This window comes from Paramormyrops kingsleyae, chromosome 19 (genome assembly GCF_048594095.1).
Source record: "Paramormyrops kingsleyae isolate MSU_618 chromosome 19, PKINGS_0.4, whole genome shotgun sequence".
Taxonomy (NCBI): Eukaryota; Metazoa; Chordata; class Actinopteri; order Osteoglossiformes; family Mormyridae; genus Paramormyrops; species Paramormyrops kingsleyae.
In genome coordinates this window covers 13979355-14000372 of record NC_132815.1, presented here as the reverse complement: position 1 = coordinate 14000372, position 21018 = coordinate 13979355, and the positions used below count along the sequence as shown (strand labels likewise).

Sequence of the window (21018 nt, the reverse complement as noted above, 5' to 3'; positions counted from 1 at the left end):
TAAACGGTCTGCTAACAGACACTTTGCACTGTAGTCATCGGAGATCCTGTAACTCTTTCTAGCATCAACCTTGCTTAGTTACAGTAATTTGTCTGTTTTACCCATTATTCCATTATATGTTGCTTCTAACTGCAGGTAGGCAACCTTGTGTTAAAATCATGTGTAAATTGCCCTGAAATTGTCTTACCTGTTATACGTTATATCGGGGCACACCCAGCAATCTGTGTACATTTAAATACAATAAAGATCTTATTCGTGATTCGTATTCTTTAAACTTCTACAGTAAAATCCAGTTATAACGGACTTCATGGGACCTGGCAAAACAGTCCGTTATATCCAAAGTCCGTCACATCCAGAGTTGCTGGATGCCTAGAACACAACTACAGGACACAATTTCCTCATGCCACACCTCAGCAGACACACTTGTGGTATAGATTATTATATTATACAGGTATATTATATTATACACCAGATGCGTGACTATTAATAATCCCGACTACGTACGTATCTGCGCTGGATATCACCGGCACGCCACACGCCTTGTAGGCGGAGCCTGCATGTCTGTTATAGCCGAACAAAACTACAGTTAAAAGCGGCCCTGGGGACCAAATTGTTTGTCCATTATAAGCAAAATTCCATTATATGCGAGTCCACTATATCCGATGCTTTTTCTGCATGTTCTTAAAGGAGCTTGGCCGGGACCAGTGGACCTCGTCCGTTATAGATCATATTCCGTTATGAGCGAGTCCACTATAACGGGATTTTACTGTATAAAAAAAACATTTCCACAGCCCAAGGAATAGTTCCATGAGCTGTGTCTCAACAAGGAGACAGGGTCCAAATATAAGCCCCAAGGACAGAGACGCACATCACTTCCCTTCTTTGGTAATTCCCCTTTTCCTGACACCTCAGCAAAGTGTTTGTATCTGAGTGGCTGAGTACTATCATGAATACAAACACCGGAAGTCCACAAAGCGAAAGCTGAAAGCTGCCACTTCTTGTGAAAGGACGTATTTTACAGCGCTTGCCTACCCATGCTTCATACATGCCTACCCATGCTTCATACATGCCTACCCATGCTTCATACATGCCTACCCATGCTTCATACATGTCTACCCATGACTCATACAGACTTTGAATCTCAATGAATCATAGAATATTGTCCTGATGTTTGTGAGAGTTAGATGAATCTACAGCATTACAGAACTAAGATACTTTATTGATCTTTGTTGGGAAATTGTCTTCTCGTCTATCCTGTCTTGCTCTCCATGAGACACACAGACACATATACAGGTGAGGGCAAGGGGGGGGGGGGTTAAAGGCTTGTTCAGAGGTCCAATGGAGGCAGCAGTCTGCCAGCCCCAGAAGTCAAACCAGTGACCATTTGGGCACAAGTCCAAACCCACTGAGCCACGTGCGCGCTTCCTAAACACTTCCTAAACTACATATTAATTCCTGGGCCCGCTTCCACTGAAAGCTAACCACACACTAAGACACAATCCTCAGCATCATGCTGCATTATGAGAGTATTATGGAGGCTAAAGCAAATCAGAACCTCTAAGTTAAACAAGAATGAGAGAGAAAAAATAGGGCTCAGCCTGCAGATAACCTGAACGTGTGGCTCTCAGCATGTACCATCTGCTCTGGAATGCTATCCTTATGGGCTTGCTGAGAGTGAAAGGAAAACATGCACATATATTATATGTACATCTTCCAGCCACTTCCATCGAGTACAGCAGTGTTTCCCAATCCGGTCCACAGGGACCCACAGCTGGTCCACATTTTTGTTCCCTCCCAACTCCCTAGCAAAAACATGGAGTCTGTGAGACCCCAAGAACTGGATTGGGAAACTGCAGTACAGGATACAAGGGTCACAGAGAGCCAGGAGCCAATATCAGAAAGGCAGGGGACACTGGGATCCCAGTCTATATCAGGACAAACACACACACACTCTAACTATAGGTAATTTCAGAGTGCTAATATGGCCACCTGCATGTTTTTGGACTGTGGGAGGAAAGCAAAGTATCCTATTGTCAACTGTATCAACCGAATACAGTCGACCCTTCCATATCGCAGAGGTTAGGGCCACAGGCCCCCTGCGATCTGGAAAAACCACATTAAATTTCTTGTTCCCCTTGGCGAGTGAAGCAACCAGAGCAAAAACAAAGCAAAATGACAGTGAGATTCTGAGGCTGCCGTAAACACTCTTAGCGTCCTCCTAACCAACACTGTACATATATTTTATGCATTTATTAGTCACTCAACTTTTTTGTTGTCTGCTGGTCTTTGCGTGTCATCTGCGGCTTTCGTGAAAATCCCAAAAAAATCCCATTTAATTTCTTATGCCGACCCAGCAATACATTTAAACTGGACAGGGGAAGTCGCGATGCAGAATGGTCGACTGTTACTGCATTGCGATTGACGCATCTTGAGAAACAGCTGAGGTTTGAGAAACAGCTGCTCACTCTAGGCAAGCATCACACTAACCTCCCCAAAGTAACTTCCTGTGACATGTTCTTGCCGCATAAAAGTGATAATGTGCAGAAATTTACAGGAAGCTCTGGCCTATACACCACATTTTAAACATTTGTGTACTGCCACCTCCATTACACCATTTTCAAGTAGAATGGCTTGAACTAATTAAGCTAACACATAAGCTGTGCTGTAACATTAATTACTATTCTACTTTATAATTTTTCTCTTTGCCCCTGACTGTGTTTAAAAGACGACAAAAGGCAGTAATTTAATTTTATATTATACCTGAACCACTTTGTTAATTTGGCCTTCCAAATATAATAAAAGACTAAGCACTGCTCATTCAAACAATCTAGCTTCCTAATGCAAAGTGGGATTCTTTTGCATTGTTTATAACACATGATCTATAACAAAAACATTATTCCTTCAGTCTAATAAAGAAAAAACTTGGCAAAGACTAAGAACACTGCAGAAGTACTACTTATCAGGAAAGGTTAACACCATGATATTTCACTACGAGTCAACAAAGGATAAGTACATTATGCTAATGAGCTACTTGCTAAAAAGGAATAAAAAACACCATGCTAATTAGCTACCTTGCTTTTAAGTCCAAGACTACCATGCTAATGAACTATCATCCAGCATAGGCTAAGAGCACCATGCTACTGGACTACCTGATAACCAGTGTTAATTACAAGTAATGTAATTAATTACCTTTTCAAATTAAATAACGCAATTAAACATACTGAAATTTAAATGGGCTCGTTAGATTTGTCTTGCAAGAAAATATTAATGGACTAATGCAGCCAATTCCGCTAATTTCCTGTTTATGATCTAATGCCATACGGCGTCACGGTGGCACGATGAATGGGTGACATTAAGTACAGTGTTAGACTGTCACAGCAGCAACACTAAAATAATATAACCGCTCAGACAGCCCACATGCATTGGCGCAATGTCTCTGTGATGCTTGAAAATCCATCGGCAAAGAATCTCTATGTCAAAGAGATATCGCTACCGAATACCGACTCGACATTCTCCCGAATTTTGTGTGATGAATTTCAGCAGCAGCACAATGTCAAAGAGATCACTATGGGATGTTTACCCAAGCCCTCTTTTTCCCGATGAAGTTATATAACCCACAATAGGGTAATATGTCTACAGCAGGGGTGCCCAATCTTATCCGCAAAGGGCCGGTGTGTATGCAGGTTTTCGCTGCAGCTCCCTAATTAGATTACTAATTAGAGGACTGATTGGCTGAATAGTCCTCACACCTGGGTTGGAACAGCTGACCTACAGGTTATCCCAAAAACCTGCATACACACCGGCCCTTCGCGGATAAGATTGGCCACCCCTGTTCTTCAGGGTAGATCTGTTCTGTTTTCCCCACGTCGCCATACCGTTTAAAGCCAGGAACCAAAACAATTTAACTGATTAAAAGTTACACATTTATTATTTAAAAAATTGACAACATGACAAAACCAGAAACAATAGGCCTAACAGTTATGCTGAACTGATTAAAGCAAAACTATTGAAAAATCATGCACTCGCCACAACACACATTAGCGTATGTATTAATTTAAATATTGTTAATAGGCCTAAATGCACTAAACACCATGCTAATGAACTACCTGCCAGTACAGGCTAAGCAGACCACGTTAATACTACCTACAATCAGGCAGAATGAGCGGGCTGGACTTCAGCAATGAAATGAATATTAACTTTGTGCAAACACCAGTCCTGGCCCAACTAGGAAGAATGCAAACCAGACTACAGTTTGCACCGAAGGCCTATCACCAGTGAACCACCACAAAAAGACTAATATCTCAATGGGCAAGTCTCAGCAAACAAATAAGCCATTTCTCTGTCAAGAAAGAAAGAGCATCCATCATTTGTTACATGACCCAGGACACGAGCTTCAGAAAACAGAAATAAATTGACAATGTGTTTTTGGATTTTGTGGAATGCCCTTATAAAACTGCATAGAGGTCAGCCTGATAACTGTGGGAAAGGCCCTGCAGCTAATAGGCTAAGAGACAATCTAAAGCAACACCTAGCTTTACATTCCTTCTGCTACTGAAAGGCCTTCAAGCCAGCACAAGTTAGGCCGGTACACAAGTTGTTATGGTAACAATACTTACTGGAAAGATACTATCAGGGTTTCAGACACGTCAGGTAGGAAACAAGGCAGAACAGAACTAAGGAAAAAGGCTTTGAATCAATATGATGATGTGTTTTTGAATGGTGCAAAAAGAAGGCAAAATAAAGCACGGAACATATATAACACATCAACACAGCATGTGTGTAAGAACCGTGAAAAGCAAACGGATCTAAGCCAATCAGACTCAGAGGGTATCTGTGAAGAACCCCTTAGCATGTCAGTACATTAACATGAATAAATGTCCTCAAGCAGAAGAAAAGGAATGTGCACGAAAACAAACATGGCAGAAAACAGCTCTGCTCGTAATGCCACACGATAACTTGAGTTTGTATTGACTACAAACTGCCCTTATTAAAAACCAGGTTTTTATTAACTGGGAAATCCAGGCACAGATTGCACTCATGTCATCTTAGGGAGCATTCCCATCTTTATGAAAATGTTTTTGCGATAATGCCTCGACACAAAGCAATATGGCAATGAAGGGAAAACAGAGGAAATCTGTATATCGGTACATGTACAGTACGGCACAAACGTCCTAGGCAGCCAAAGAAAATGATGTTTATGTTAGAGTAAAACTATGCTATTTTACCTGTCAAAGTCTGTCAGCTTAGCCATTTCAAAACGTCTTCTAAAATCACCCTAGTATTTGCAGCAACTATCCAATACACCCATGTGAAATTTTGATTAGTTTTTATTGTGTTACTCTTAACTTGCATATTTTCTAATGCTAAATCGTGTTTTTCATTCTGAGCAAAAATACATTTATTACCCAGATAAATAGCTTTAAACATTTCTTTTGACTGCCTAAGGCTTTTGCACAGTACTGGATGTCATCTAGAAGCAAGGTGTCTTTGTCTACTGACATCAGCATGTAATTTAACGACCACATCATTTAGAAATAAATCTGTATACTATTATAACTGGTATAACTGGTATTATTGTTTAGTGATGAATGTTCCCTGAATGTTCCCTTTCTGCCTATGAAGGTACACAAACATGTAATAATTATGTGAATTATTATGAGCTAGTTATGTTTCAAAACTATGTCTTTTAGCAGTTGCTAAATTAAGTCTTCAACTCAATCTCTATCTCAAGTGTAGCCCATTTTTTGTATGTCTAGTGGAACCTATGCATGTCCGTGCATTGCGCATGTGCAAGATAAGTGATTAGGTATTTCCAGTAGGTGGCAGCACCAACGTTCACAGATCAGCAGTCAACAACGAAAAATTTTAATACTGTATTTTAAAAACCCTACGCTATTCTGACATTTTGAAATACTGTCGATAAAATTCACTAAGTGGGGGGGGGGGGGGTTAATTTTGTCGTAAGGATTTCAAAACGCCGTCGTATGCCTTATTACCGTAACACCCCTGGGCCAAACGCACACTGACTGCAGCTGTCTGCAGCCAACCTCTGATGACGAAATTCATGTCACTTCTCCTCGTCTGCAACCCGAAAGCGCACGCGGAAAAGTGAAGTATATATTGGGCCATATGGGAGTGAGGAAAGGGATGCATTGTTGCCGCTACCTAATTAAATGCCTGCTCTGTTTGCCTACTTTTTCTGTTTTTCTTTTTCCTTGGAAATTACCTAAGTAAGCTCATTTTATTAGAACTTTATAAGCGCAACTGTTAAATGACAACATAATATGGCCTAATTGTGCCATTAACCAACAGAATTCCGTAAGCATGCAAGGGGGGTGGGGCGGGACCTGCATCCAGCAGAAACACTGCATGCTGCAGTGCAAAATTTGAAGCTCTCCTACTTCAGAATTCACCTATAGATCCATTCCGGAACAGCTATATGCTCCAGGGTCAGTTAGCATATTGAAAGAAACCAAAGCCATACATTTTCGCCTTTGTTGAACCACTGACCATTTCTCAGAAGACAAACGAAATATGCAAAAACCAACTTTACTGAGCTTACTGAAAGTGGCTGGAAATTTTTTAACTTGCTAAGCCGGCAAGTCAATGATGCAGCGTATTATCTAATATCATCAGCTAACTCATGGAAACTCACTGACCGTATCATGGTTTCATTAAGCTATTTTAAAAAGATTCTTGATCCCCCAGATAAACCACATGTATTACATCACACCTGGTTCAACATAAAGTGTGGTACCAGAAATAACCATATATATTTCCTTATTCAATATCCACAATTTCCTTTGGAATTATCTATATGTTACATAACACCACATGGCATTGTGTCTTTAGATCTTGTTTTTAAATATAAAATATAGAATTTAGAAATCACAGTTTTCTAGTGAGTCATAACATACTTCATTACTGGCAATACCAATCTTGCATGTAAATTCAAACAACTGACCAGCAAGTTTTTCAATGAGATCTGGAAATTATACGGAAATTTGGTGTAGATCTAGGAGGCAGCCGGTTGTTGACGAAATCTCTCAATAAATGAACGGGTCAGTGCATCAGGCCATATGTATTTTTATATGAGCATCTCTGGAGCAATCGCATGTTAAGGGCCTGGCTGGGAGGCCCAATGGTAGAAACAATCTGTTGATCTTTGAATTTGAACCAGCAACTTTTCAATGACAGAAACGCATCCTGCCTATCCAGAAACAGCCCACCACGGGCTCACACCGTTCCCACTGCCATAATAACCAATTAATCTGGTTGTTCCCATAAACCTGTAATGGATAGCACAACATAGGGCTATAGGCGATTAATCAAGTTTTAATTTCAATTCCCTGTGACTGTACTCACACTTGACCTATAGTGATCCCGAGCCGCCAACGACTATATAACAAAATAAAATACAACAATTATTGGGCCGCATTGCATTTCGCAATGACGTATATGTTTGTCTTGTTAAAAATCCAGCCCTTTGTTTATTTCTCAGTTGAATTATATTTAAAGTAAAAAAAATCCAGTGTTAATAAGACAAGTTTTTTTAAAGTTCAATAAATGCATATTTCCAAAGGCAATGAGTAATTGCATCAAATAATAAAGATCTTAGTATTGACCAAAATAATAATGATCGTGATTTTTGCCATAATCGAGCAGCCCTAGCACAACGATTGCATTTTACTTTAAAAAAAAAAAATGACAGCAATAGATGTTTAAGCTTATGAATTAGTAAAAGTTCCACTCATCTAGTAACCACTGATCCCGGTTAGGGATGTGGTGTGGGTGCAAAATTATATATATTATTTTCAGGTCATGGCAACTATTATAACAGCATTTTTGTATATCGATCATTGCCAATTCGTGTATATCACTCCCAATACTTGTACACTTGTAATACAGCAAACAATGTTTTTGAAGGTAAATGAATGCTATAGTAGCTGGCTTGTTGTGGCATTCATTTAGCTGTGGACTTCATGTACAAATCGGAGCACATGCAATTAGTGCCTTTTAGAGACAAGCGTGTGTGTGTTTTTGTTTTCTCAAAATGTATTTCTCCGAACACTTATAATAAATTGGTCATGAAGATAGTGAACTTAACACTTTTTCCAACTGTAACATTCCATTGTGAAAAAATTTCATTTTTTTCGACATTATTGACACCCCCTTCCTGATCGCTGTTATATATGTACGTTAATTCATACCCCGCGGCAACAAACGCCGCGCTTTCATCGTGCAGAAACTTGCCGCGATGAAGTAATGCGCAATCCTACACCCTTCACATGTCCCGCAACTTCGCGGCAAATAGCGGCATATAATATTTTAGAAACAGATACGCGTACAAAAACACTTAAGTTATTGCTTTCCTGATACATATTTACACGAGTTATCCAGGAAATTTGAAAAAATGCCATGATAGTCAATGTGATATATGGAGTCACTATATGCATCATACATTTACTTCAGTACGAGATGAACTTAACGTAATGCTGGAAGTCAAGACCTATACATGTTACGCACAGTACGTTTGATTTATAATGTTAATACATGAAAATCCCCGGGTGCATATGCCTATACATTCCTCAGTTTTTTTGCCCCCAACCAAGACAAAGTTCAACTTCCTTATTTTCCACAATTCAAGAGGTACAATCTGCCTCAAATGACACGCAACGTTTTGACACATTTCACTCATTTTGTGCCACCAACCTGCAAGGCTGCGTTCAATTCCTGCTTTCTCCAAATTCAGCGCGTGGTTAAAAGGAAATTATGCTGCAAGTTTGTTTTAGGTTGCAGTCGATGAAAAGGTGCTCACAGGCCACACCCCTGACTCTTATGCCACTTCCTTATTACCCGTGATAACTGTAGCTTGTAAAGTTTCTTTCTTACGGAAAAAGCTTCGTGACAGAAGAATGACACGTTTTGAAACTCTCCTGCTTTTCATTTACGAGCCAACCAAGACCGCAGTTTAATTTTATTTCAGCACTTCTCAGAAATATGTTACTATTATGCTATGTATTTCCTGATTTTTAAAATGTGTTTAACGATTCTTTTTAAAAGTAATACTAATATACATAATTTATCGCTCGGTTGAGTGTTTTCTATTATTGTACGCCTATCGTAGATATTGCTTAAACACACATACACTGCATGTACACAGGAACCTGCCATTGACTTTGCCCCAGTAAAACACCTGTTGATGGTTTCCACCTGTTTGAGAGATTTTCCCAATACCTTGACAAGCAGCAATTATAACTTTATTTTCTATTTTGAAAAACAGGAAATTCCACAGGTTTCAGGGGAGCCGAGGACAGTATTTGGTAGACCTGATTTGAGTTCTTAGGGATTTACCGGAATTAACTAATCGTTAATTTTTAATAAATGCATAGCGTCCATCACCTATATAAATATTTAAATATTAGCACATAAATTCGTCTTTATTAGTCTTTCTCTGGTGCATTTAAAATGACACTTCGTCTGGGTAAATAACAGAATAGTTTTAACTTTATAGTGACTTTTATACTCCAGCACATTAGGTGGCAGCATCGTTTTCTTTCTTGAAGTAGAGAGACCGGTATGAACCACTTCCGGTCAATGATGGCGGCCTCCGTCGGCGTAGTAAGGTGTTTTCGACTCTTGTGTCGAAGACTGCGACTTCCAGAGCAGGTTGTTTTTTTTTTGTTTTTTTAAAATGTTTTTTGGTTGTGTCTTTATAACACGGGTGTACCGAGGTTGGTCTTGTTACATGGGTGGGGTTAATTCGCCTTAATCTGTTGGGTTTTCATCAAAGGACCTTGACATGTCACTAATCGGTTAATATACGGTGAATGATAGCTGTCTGGTGCAGAGCTGAAGGGTTGTTTAACGTTTAGTTATTTGTTGGCGATAGTGATTCGCGTGGTTTTAGGGGAGTGGCTAATGCTCACGGCACGTACCTACCATTAACAAGAGTACTTAGGTTATAGTATCTATCCAATTAACTTCCTAGCTGTGAAATAAAATTACATTTTAAAAAAATAGGCAAACATTAGCCTTGTATGACGTTTTGTTGTGCTGTGTGGAACTTGTTATCCAGAGCTGCTAGCTCTGCTTAGCTGGCTGCTGTGAGATTTTTAATTCCATACAAGTCTGCACACCTATGCACGCGTATTTACATGTATGTAACAGTTTTATTACTTTACGGTTTGCAAACTACCCCAATGCTTTTGATGTAGTTAATTTTAGGTTTGTCATGGAATTCTGTAGATTTCTTGCGTGTCAGAAAGCATCATCTCTACTTTGTACTGTTCTGTTCTTTCTTTAATTGGTCAGAGGCCCTTTTTTTATAGATGAATTTAAAATTTCAAGTTGGAAAAAAAAATGGGATTTCTCATGTGGCCCCCTTGGGGGAACACCACATAACCAGTGGGTAATGAGAGTTTGAGACTCCTTTCTGTGAAATGAGCACTTGCTCAGGGAGTCCCAAATGAGGCACATTACCTGCATTGTGAAAATTTGTGAGGGAGCGTCGATTACGGCACTACGGCCATGTGGCGCGTTTCCCTGAGGGTGATCCGGCTCGCAGGATCCTCATTGCTGAGAACCCAAACGGCTGGACCAGGCCGAGGGGACGCCCACGTAACACCTGGCAGACAGACAGCCATTTCCGGAAGAGGGGTGGTCAACCGGGATCCCAAGGTCTTTCACTATAGGGGGGGGGTGGCAGCAACACACTGTAGAAGTGCCAACTCCCCGACCTGACCTGATCTGACCTGACCATGGCCAAGTACTATAGTTACATTATTACTTTTTGTGGAGTTACATGACATATGAAGGCATTGTTGCCTTAGTGACACATATTTGTAAGATAGCGTTGATTAAAAAAAAAAAAAAAAAAGTTGTAAAAGAATTTAAATGACACATTTGTTGAACTTCCTTAAAATTACCTTTTTTCCACAGGAAATAAGATGTGTGCATTCCAGTCGGAGTACTGGGAAATGTGGGACTTTGTTTGTGTCGGGTATTGGACAGAGCGCCTGGAACGCAGCAGCACGCCTGCACACGGGGAGTGTTTTCCACTCTCTCCCCCCAGCTGTGAGTAGCCTGTCCCCCCCCCCAGTCTGATAGCTACCTGTGGTTTCTGCATGCATTGTAAATCCCAAGTGTCTGTGTCTTCCCCATCAGATCACAGTCACAGACGAAGCAGATGTGCTGTATGGGAAGGTGGAGGTCCTTGTTAAGGGACATGACAAGGCGGTTTTGGACAGCTATGAGTTTTTCACCACCGTGGCTGCACAGGAGCTCGGGATCACTATAGGTCAAGTGTGAGTACAGTCACAGGGAATCAGGGGTGGTCTGCTCAGGAACTCAGAATCACTATATGTCAAGTGTGAGTACAGTCACAGGGAATCAGGGGTGGTCTGCTCAGGAACTCGGGATCACTATATGTCAAGTGTGAGTACAGTCACAGGGAATCAGGGGTGGTCTGCTCAGGAGCTTGGGATCACTATATGTCAAGTGTGAGTACAGTCACAGGGAATCAGGGGTGGTCTGCTCAGGAGCTCGGGATCACTATAGGTCAAGTGTGAGTACAGTCACAGGGAATCAGGGGTGGTCTGCTCAGGAACTCGGGATCACTATATGTCAAGTGTGAGTACAGTCACAGGGAATCAGGGGTGGTCTGCTCAGGAGCTTGGGATCACTATAGGTCAAGTGTGAGTACAGTCACAGGGAAAATTTGGGTTTTAAATTGTAATGGGGGACAAAGAGAATAGTTTTAAGATGGATTACTCGGGTGTCATTGCCACCTGCCAGATGATGATACATCTCTGTCCTTCGCGATCTGTCAATCCTCTTCCGGTAGTGATGGGGGGTGGAATTTTATTTTTATTTCAGTTACGAACCCAAAAAGAAGATTGAAAGACTGACTGTCCTTAAGTCTGTTCACATCCACAAGAAGCACAGGGTACAGTATGAGATGAGGACACACTACAGGTGTATAGAGGTGAGGACTCTGGACAATCCCGCATCATGCGCCTGACTGAAGGTGCCGCTCTGGTGGATCTTAAAACAGCTTTGGTGTTTTGTAATTCGTTACCGAAATTTGCTTCAATACCTGATCATCAGTTAGTTGTATGAAGTAGAACTTGACTAAACCTTTTATCTTCCCTCTTTTTACAAACTTTCCTCATATGTGTTATTACTGGGGCTGAAGATGTGATTTCCCCCCCGTAGTTTTTACGGTTAACAGGTTCTACCGCAGAGGTGTTTCTAGAGTACATTCAGCGTAACCTGCCGGAAGGGGTTGCAATGGAGGTGACTAAGGTAATTAGGCTGTTTTAGCATTTCTCACCATGTCTTCCAGGTCAATTATTCAGTTCTTCATTCCAGGAGCATCACAGCATAAGTCAGATTTTCATGGGAAGCCAAGTTGGTAAATGTTGCACTAACTGAACCTAGTCAGAAACCTCTCTGTACAAGGTTATTAGAAGTTCAAAGGGTGCTGAATAACCTTTTCATAATGCAGCCCACCAGAACCAGGACTGACAATCAGTTGTTTAATATATCTGTCCTTATTGGTTTTTAGAACAAAAGCAGTGTCACTAAGAGAAAGTTGAGATTTTTGTGGTATCTTTTTTGCATCTTTGTAGTTCATAGTTTCTCTGAGGGTAATATACATGCAATACAAACACAAATCAAATGGAGGAGTTTAATTTCTAAGAAAAAAATGTTATTTTGTGATACAGACTGCAATAGAAAAGATCCCAGACCACATCCTGGAGCCACTGTGGAACTCCACCCCCCAGAAAGAACAGTCCAGCCAATAAGGAGCAAGAAGGCATGGCAATACAACAGACCTTCACAGTGTTACATCAGAGGCATTCAACAGACAAAATGTACACTCAGTGCTGGTCTAAGCTGAAGCTGTACTGTTACGATGTACCCTCTCTATTTCAGTACTTCAAATTCCATCAAAGGGCAAAGTTCAGTTTTTGGAGTTAAAATTGTCTGTAGTTCCTGAAAAGGCAAAAATTCCATTGTCATCTTGATGTCAATAGTGTGTTGTATAAATAATTCTGATTCAATAAAATGTTTTCACTATGTTTTCACAGTTATCATTGTTTGTATTATATCTAATAGAAGGATAAAGATTCAGTCACGGTAAAAGTGGATGAGTTACTTTTCCTGGGGGAGCAGCTTGTATAGTAGATTTCACCCTGGGTTGGCTGTCATACCTTCACCTGAAGTTTTTAGCCACCGGTTTACATGAACTGGGCAGATAACCATATAAAACATGTGAATTCAACTCACAAAGTATGAATGAATGAATGAGTCAAGAAGACAATATTCCATCCCCTGAGTCACAATAATGCAGACTTCTTGGATATCACAGATAACACAACGGCAGTCCTGAATCCTCTCCTTGATTAACCCCCTCTGTCTGTGTGTGTGTGTGAGTGAGTGTGATCGTTATGTTCCTACTCAATCACATCCCATTCAACTAAATGTGAACTTGGATATAGAAAGTTTGGAGAAAGAAAGAAGACAGACGCTGAATAGCTGCGTTTACTCAAGGACAGGAGTGGGAACCAGCACCCCACATAAATTAATCTGCTTACAGTGGAAACATGATGGATTGCAGTGAACTCTGCCTTTCCCTTGTCAATCATGATTGGACAAGCTACTTAAAAGTACTGTGTCTAATTTCAAGAGATTCTACTTGTGAGAAATGAGATGTTTACCGAATGTTCATGTTCATGTCTACTACATTCATACAGAATCATACAGAAAACCACAAAGAAACATTCAAAGAAAAAGTTATTTATTGAAACGCAGAGATGAACATAGCAAGAATTTTATTTAAGATGATAACATAAAGACTAAAGTAACTGTGTTTGTTAAGTTTGTAAAACAGATTTAGTTGTAACAATGAAAACAAACCCCTTTGTTTTGAAAAATGCTTTCAAAATAAGGCACAGTAATGCTGACACTTCCCAATTGTATTTCCTGATGTTTCCGAAATCACACCAGGTGAAAAGTTGTGTTAATTTTATTGCATAATTCACATTTCACAACACACATTTCCCTCCTAACTTGTCCTGTTATACAAGCACAAAATATTTTATTAAATGACAAAACTTGAGGTGGACATCGAAATTCCAGTGGTAGGTTAGCGTAATCTAAATGGTTAGTTTTATATTTACTAACTATCAAAAATTAAAATATCTGATCAATGAAAATTTGGCCTAGAAGTTTCCGCCACTGCGTCAGCGGGCAAAGCTGCCACTTCAGATCATCACACCAGTGTTGCTGTAGTTTTCTTTTTTTATCATTTAGGTTTTTGTGTTATTTCCAATTTTCATTTGAAATCCAGTTTCATTTAGTTCATTTTCTGTATGGTTTTAATAGTTTTTATTTAATAGATGGATTTCTTATTTTATTTCTGGGGGCAGACAAAGCTATACGGCTATTTTTTGTGCTTGATTTGTAGAAAACCTACATGAATTTACAGTGCACAGTATGAATTAATTTTCTCATAATGGGCAAAACATGTTCCCTGTATTATTAATGGTCATTATGTATAAATAAATCGTTATTTTAGCTACGTATTATTTAAAAAGCAGTAATGGAAAGTATTAGATGTTTTTTTTTATTTTATCTGTTTCAAAAAGATTTTTGTAGTTTCTTTTAGATGTAATTTTTAGTTCTGTTTTTGTGTCTTACTTCAGTTTGCAGTTCCATAAATGTTTTCTTTCAGCTTTTGTTAATAGTAACCCTGACTCACACAGACAAAGAAGCCAAGTGGTGAGCTAAAATCATCGGGGCATTTGCACACCAGGGTAGCATAGTAGTTATAAACCCATTCAGTGCCCGAGTTACCTGGAGGGCCCTGGTTATAGTGAGCTTGAGCAAGATACATACAGTGCTTACCAGCACTCAAACCGTGGATTTGTGTCGCCACAGTCACCACAATAAATATAAAATAAACACAAATTGCTAACCAGCTAGCAAGCCACGATTTTGACTATACTTACTAGGTTAGACATTTATTTAGTTTTTTAAACATCTGAGTGTGACAGGAGGTGCCACAGTGACTTTCTGAGTGGGTACATAGCCGAAAAATCAGGAGTAGAGTGGCAACTAAATAAGAGGTATATGACAGCTTTATTCACTTTCCAGGCAAAAGGGTTTTTTATCCACATGCCTCTGAAAATGTCTGGGCTTTTGTATGTGGGTCCACATGCTATAAAATCCTGTTTGTTAGGATCAACACCAACAGCACTCCCTTCCTGCTCGGTCCCATGCCTGCGAATTCTGAAGTCAGCTGGATAGCTGGGTGAAAAGAGAACTCACCTTGCCCAGGGGGGGGGGGGGGAGGGCTGCTGCAGGCTTCGAGGGAGGGGGAGGGGTGGAGATGTGCGGCCGTCAACTGCTGACTTCGAAGGGATTTCTATGTCACCCTTCAGGAGACAATAACAGTCAACTTTCACCTTGGGAGGGGGACTTCAGTTTCACACCTGGCTGGCAGTCAGAATGCATTTACTAAGCGAGAAGCAAAATAATAGTAATAATAATAATTAATAAAAAAGGGGGTGAAGAGAGGGGTTCTTCAAACTTCAGTCTTGAGGGCCGTTTGGAGTCAGACATTTCTATTACAGCCCAGATAAAATTAATCTGCTGTTTCTTCTCAACTCCTAAACTAATATCAACCAAACCCTCCATCCCTGGGTTCGATTTTATCAAATATTTAATTAAAACTATTTATGAGATGAGCATGTATAGTTATTTGCATGTCACTGCACATTTCCAGTGTGCTTTTTAATAAAACTTTCACATCTTATTTTCTTACACATCCATCAGACCTTTAGAGTAATTTTATACCTTAACATTAATTTCATAAATATTTACTAATACAAATATACAGGTCTCTACAGGCTGCATAATAAAACAAGTTCTCTGAAAAAATATTTTAAGGCTGCAGACCCCTGTGATCCAGCATTGGACTAGAGGATGTAGAAAATGGATGGATGGAAATATTTCACATTTTTTTCACATTCCAAAGTAAGTTGTCTGAAAAGTAAAATGCAAATGTAAATTAACATTTACATTAAGACAATGCAATCTGCTCCAATGGCCACAGAAGACAGCAAATAACCGACTCATGTCAATGTTTTCTACTTTAATGTTCCTCCCATAATATTTCTTATGAACCACTCATAAAATGTATGTGAAAGCAATTCACCACACCTGGAACCAATGCAGCTAATCCAAGGCATTGCATACTTACATGCATCATCATACCATTCATTTGATTACTCACACCCCATTTTTTAAGTAACATTAGTAAAAAAAGACACCACTAGATGCAGTGTAACTTTGGAGTATGTGAGCCAGCTGGCTTGTTGTTAACAGATACAATTAAAAAAATCAGAAACCAAAGATTAAAAGGGATTAAAATTGTAATTATACTGAGCCTCCCAGATTACTTCTGTCATCTTTATCAAGCACAGTAATACCTTTATAAGATATCAAATGCCCTATTTGTACCATAATGCTTATGGGTATCAACAGGGACATTAAACATATATAATATAATATAATATAATATAATATAATATAATATAATATAATATAATATAATATAATATAATATATACTTTTTTGCAAAGGACAAAAAGGTCTCCTTAATAAATTTGCACAAAAGTTATTAGATTTCAGCCCTCAGCATTAATTTTTCATATAAAGACAATAATTTTCAAACTTGACCAGACTGCAAGTTAATTTTCATACATGGTTCTTGGTCCTCCAACTTCAATGTCTAATTTGTAGCGACAGACGCTGCCCTGCACCATAAAGTTTTCATCAGTGACACTACTGTGGAACACTGTCAACAGCGAGTAGCACAACGGCATCATACTGATTATTTTAATGATAAAGTGCGGTTAGATATTTGGTTTACAGACTTTGAAATTTCAGCCATTTTATGAATGGCGCTGTGAAAACATACAGTAGGTGTCCGTTTGGAGACACGCAGATCTGAGTGCAGGAATCCATCACCTCGCAATTATTACTGCTACCTTCCACACTGACACGTTAAGGCCGGCTAATGGAAACACACTGGCATATTTAATTTAAAAAAAACAATAACGGAACAGCTCACAGTTTATTTTTAGTTTTATTTTTCTCCTTTATATCTATGTGAAAATTGAACTTTGTCTTCGAAATGCACATTCACAAAACCACATGATTTATATTAATTACAGTATGTAAAGATATTGTAACACACAATATATAGGATTTCATACTGAATTGAAATAGTTCCTTCTTCAGAAATTTGCCTTTGAATATAAATGCAAATATGTGTATAATTCATTATATGTTTTCAGTATAGTATGCATTAATTTTCATTTTAAAAGTCCATTTAACAATAAAATGTAGTACACAAATGTCACTAGACATGTATTACCTTAATATAGCTGCACATTAAAGACATTAAAACTCCTGTTACTCTGAAAAATCATAAACATTTAATGTACATGTTTTCTGGTTTATCTTTTCAGCATGTAAAATTCTTCACAGCTTATGATGCTGTTTTGTTTGTGCTATGGTTATCATTTTAAATTACTTTTTTATATTAAAGGAAAAACTGTGGAGGTCCAAGGACAAAGAAGAGGAACCTAAGCCTAACATCTGAGGGCTGTTGTTTTGTCACTCTCTGATTTTGCCTCTCTATGTTCCCGCACTCATCTTCTGCTCCGGTAAACGTTTGGTGCTGATAACAAAACACTGTGCACAGAATGCTGGTGAGACACCGCTTTGAGGACAGACATTTTCAATCCCTGTTTTTAGAGGAAACTAAACATTATTTTAATTGTTATTGTCAAGATGGTCCAAGTTCAGACTCAAACAGGCCAATATGTCCACTCTTGTATGTGGGGCCACTGTTCTGTGTTATATTCCGACTGTTTATCTGGAAGGCATTTCAGAGAACATTAGGTATTTCAATAGGGTTTTCTGGTTAGATGGAATTGTGGGCCCTTGGCTATGTGTATAGCATTAAGGCGGTTTTAATAGCGCCGGCCACCAGGGGGCCCCGGCCAGCGCTGGCCTCTGCCAAGAGGAGAGTGAGGCGGAGAAGCTGGTCCATTGTGGAAGCTGCGTAAAAGGATAAAATCACACATTTGATTCTTCTGCTGAGCCACGTGGTTCATCTAAGCTTCCATTACCCACTGGTGTGATTTCTAATAACTCTGATGAATTGTGACTTGATTTAATTGATTTTTATTGTTCTCGCAGACTCATGCAGTCATTTAACTCTGGTCGCAACATAAAACAAAAGGCAAAAAAAGTGTCCTTTACCACATTTGCTTTAAACGCAATGTACTTTACCACATGGATGCCCCCTACTGGTTAACCTTAGTGTTACTGGAGTTAATTGACAGAACAGGAAGAAGGAAAAAGGAAATGAGTTGGAATTCTGCTTGGCTAAGAGTACTGCATGTATGGGAAATGTGTGGGAGAGCAGCCTTACCCTCTGGGGCAAAAATGTCGAGGTGGACCTGGGGGAAACCCCCGACCACGGAAATGAGGGGGGTATCCCCGACAGATAGGATATCGTGGAGGAGGTAGAGGGCCCCCTGGCCTGGAGGGGGGGCAAATGGGCCGACAGTGTCCATTACTACACAAACATCACTAAAAGTTAAAAAAAATTGATGCAATGTTGCAGAAGAATGTTCCTCTAATAATGGATGCAGGTATAGCAGGCATGTCAAGCAGGGTCGGGGCTTTTTACCTGTTCATGGGTGGGTGGAGCCCTCTCATGTGCATCGGTGGGGCGGGAAGAGGGAGCGGGGGAGGGGGATGAGGACACATCCCCATGACACCCCTTGCCCGGCGACCCCGGAGCTCTGGGTAAGGCCGCATCCTTCCTAACCCTCGCCTGTAACAGAAAGCCATCAAACTAGCCTACGTCTTTGCTTGACTGACTGCTATGCACAATTCCTTGCCCGCCTTCATTTTGCATTCTAAATATAATGAAACTTTTAAAGATGTGCACTTAACACCAGCTGTACCTTTCAGGTCCAAAGCCATTCATAGCGTTGTCCCTTCCTCTGTCTCGCCAGGAGGGGGCGTATCTTTTCATCGTTATGCCCCGACCACCACGGCCGCCTCTGCCTATCCGCCCTTCTCGACCATGCCCCTTAATCCTCCCTCCCCTAGGCAGAGGGCAAGATGCCTTCGTTACGGGAACTGATTAAGCGGCTTGCTTTAATGAACACAGTGACGAGGCGCACCTGTCTTTACTCGCCAATACGCTCCCCTGCGTGGACGGTGGATCGGGATCTGTGGACTCCACAGCCTGCTCTGCGTCACCTTCCATCTGGGGAGACGTTGACGGACACCTGGGTGAGCATTACATAAAGCACTGTTTCCGGACACTTTCTCAAGATATGTCTCGTGCAAGCCACGTCAACAGCAAACACAGCTCTGCATGAACTGTCATGCATCATTGGAAATACTACAGTCAGTTGGGTCCATTGCCTTGGAAATGTAACCTGTTTTCAAATAGATGACAATTAGTTGAGGGTAATCAGGCATGAAAAGAACAAATGTCGTCGCTTTATAAATATATTCATTTATTAATTATGCTTGAGAGGTTTCCAGGTACCAGATAAACACAGCGTACGACTTCCTGCCACTGGCGATTAAACACTGCTTTAAACTTCAAACCAGGGAAGACTTAAACGTAACTGTTTGAAAATGCGTTAGAACTTTGCAGTTATGTACTCTTTATGTGCATTAAGCCGGGACTGTGCAATGACAGCGCTTGTGAGACTGGATATACGTATCTGGGTGCAACTGACCGCACTTCCAAGAGCTTCCAGCCTTCTGTACACGTTAAAAATGCACCAATATAGGTTTTTTTAAAGGCCGATCGCAATTCCTGCAATAAAAAGAGCTTAAGAAATGTGTCACCGCTGCTCTAATCCATTTCAGCACCATCACCCGCGGGAAAGCACCTTCTCAGCGTCAGGCTACTTTACAAGAACAAGGATTCGCCAAGGCTAATTGCCATGTCTTAGGTGAAAAGCCTCATTTTCATAATATTGTTTTCTTACATTTCTATTTTTTTTTTTAAATAGTGAATATACTACAGAACCTTCCCTTCTGTTTTGCATTTGAATAATATATAACAGTATAAGGCGGAGAGTAACATTCCCCGGAGACAAACTGCGTGCTTACTAGTCTGGTGCACTACAATAAACATTGTCAATAACTGATTCATCACAATCACATTTATAACCAAAATAAATGTATCGAGCAAAAGAAATAGAAAGGATTCAGTAGAATAGCCTGTTTAGATATTTTTTTTAGTAATTTCTCAACGTCGCGCATCAATAGCTGCTATTCCGATTATCTGTATATAGCCTCGTTCTAAAAAAATAGTTTTATGATAATCAATTCAGGCTGTGAAAACAGACAAATCAGAGAAAAGTAAATTTCGCACTAGCAGTTAGAAACAGCAGCAGAAGTTACAAAATTTCATGTCCACGGTAATGCAAACCACGTATCATTAAATATATTAATTACACGACAGATCGAGTATTATTTTTTACTCTCGTTCTATGCAGTTATAAGAAATGAAAACAGGCAAAGCGATTATGGGCTAAATCTAATACCACGATTCACATGTATGTGTCACTGATAGAAGATGTAACTTACCTCACCGCAAGGAAAATCCCTGTAACAGGACTGAGAACAAATAGGCTACGTGAAATTGAATTAGGCTGCTCAGTATTACATTAAAAACGAATCGATACGGGAGGCGACTGTAAAAGGCAGCGACGAGCAGCCGTCGCCGGCTGCCCCGAAATGGCGGCTTGCGTGAAGCCAGCAGGTCCCGGATTTCTGAGACCGGGACACGATGTATCGGGCGGCAAGGCCCGCCCACAAGAAACGCAGGCGGTTCCGGCTCCAAGGTACGAAGTGAGTGTCGGAGAAATCCGGTACCGGGCGCGGAGAAGCGGCACCTCT

The 21018-nt window shown here is 40.1% G+C and overlaps 3 protein-coding genes across 6 annotated transcripts in view; 1 reads left to right on the top strand and 2 right to left on the bottom strand.

Annotated features, from left to right (window-relative positions):
• LOC111841315 (protein-tyrosine kinase 2-beta-like) overlaps positions 1 to 8841 on the bottom strand; it is a 39972-nt gene extending 31131 nt beyond the window's left edge. For both annotated transcript variants that reach the window (XM_023806976.1, XM_023806977.1), the window contains exon 1: positions 8713 to 8841. The gene's annotated coding sequence lies outside the window, so the exon portion shown is untranslated. The remainder of the gene's footprint in view (positions 1 to 8712) is intronic.
• A 674-nt stretch (positions 8842 to 9515) lies between these two features.
• Positions 9516 to 13085, top strand: mrps10 (mitochondrial ribosomal protein S10). Its single transcript, XM_072702965.1, has 6 exons — positions 9516 to 9669; positions 10942 to 11076; positions 11167 to 11306; positions 11878 to 11986; positions 12217 to 12306; positions 12729 to 13085. The coding sequence occupies exons 1-6, from the start codon at positions 9580 to 9582 to the stop codon at positions 12807 to 12809; spliced, it is 645 nt and encodes a 214-aa protein (XP_072559066.1). The 5' UTR covers positions 9516 to 9579; the 3' UTR covers positions 12810 to 13085.
• A 2319-nt stretch (positions 13086 to 15404) lies between these two features.
• On the bottom strand, positions 15405 to 20977 carry LOC111841327 (uncharacterized). 3 transcript variants are annotated; one of them, XM_023807002.2, is made up of 6 exons: positions 20707 to 20977; positions 19278 to 19385; positions 19056 to 19199; positions 18776 to 18922; positions 18515 to 18625; positions 15405 to 15443 (listed from the first exon to the last, which is right to left on the bottom strand). In XM_023807002.2, exons 2-6 carry the CDS (start codon positions 19361 to 19363, stop codon positions 15434 to 15436), a joined length of 498 nt encoding a protein of 165 aa, XP_023662770.1. In that variant the 5' UTR covers positions 19364 to 19385; positions 20707 to 20977; the 3' UTR covers positions 15405 to 15433. The 3 variants fall into 3 exon arrangements, with proteins under 3 accessions (XP_023662770.1, XP_023662767.1, XP_023662768.1); XM_023806999.2 differs by lacking the exon at positions 15405 to 15443 and adding an exon at positions 17140 to 18138 and having other exon boundaries at positions 20707 to 20976; XM_023807000.2 differs by lacking the exon at positions 15405 to 15443 and adding an exon at positions 17140 to 18138 and having other exon boundaries at positions 19278 to 19363; positions 20707 to 20976.
• Between the last annotated feature and the right edge of the window lie 41 nt (positions 20978 to 21018).

Bases quoted from the DNA above. Each gene is read 5' to 3' on its own strand.
- mrps10 (XM_072702965.1), top strand. From the start codon at position 9,580: ATGAACCACTTCCGGTCAATGATGGCGGCCTCCGTCGGCGTAGTAAGG. The intron at 11,077-11,166 runs GTGAGTAGCCTG...CTTCCCCATCAG, and splicing joins TCCACTCTCTCCCCCCAGCT to ATCACAGTCACAGACGAAGC. The intron at 11,307-11,877 runs GTGAGTACAGTC...TTTTTATTTCAG, and splicing joins GGGATCACTATAGGTCAAGT to TTACGAACCCAAAAAGAAGA.
- LOC111841327 (XM_023806999.2), bottom strand. From the start codon at position 19,363: ATGGAAGGTGACGCAGAGCAGGCTGTGGAGTCCACAGATCCCGATCCA. The intron at 19,200-19,277 runs GTGCGCCTCGTC...CCCTCTGCCTAG, and splicing joins GTATTGGCGAGTAAAGACAG to GGGAGGGAGGATTAAGGGGC. The intron at 18,139-18,514 runs GTAAGGCTGCTC...CCTTTTACGCAG, and splicing joins CGACATTTTTGCCCCAGAGG to CTTCCACAATGGACCAGCTT.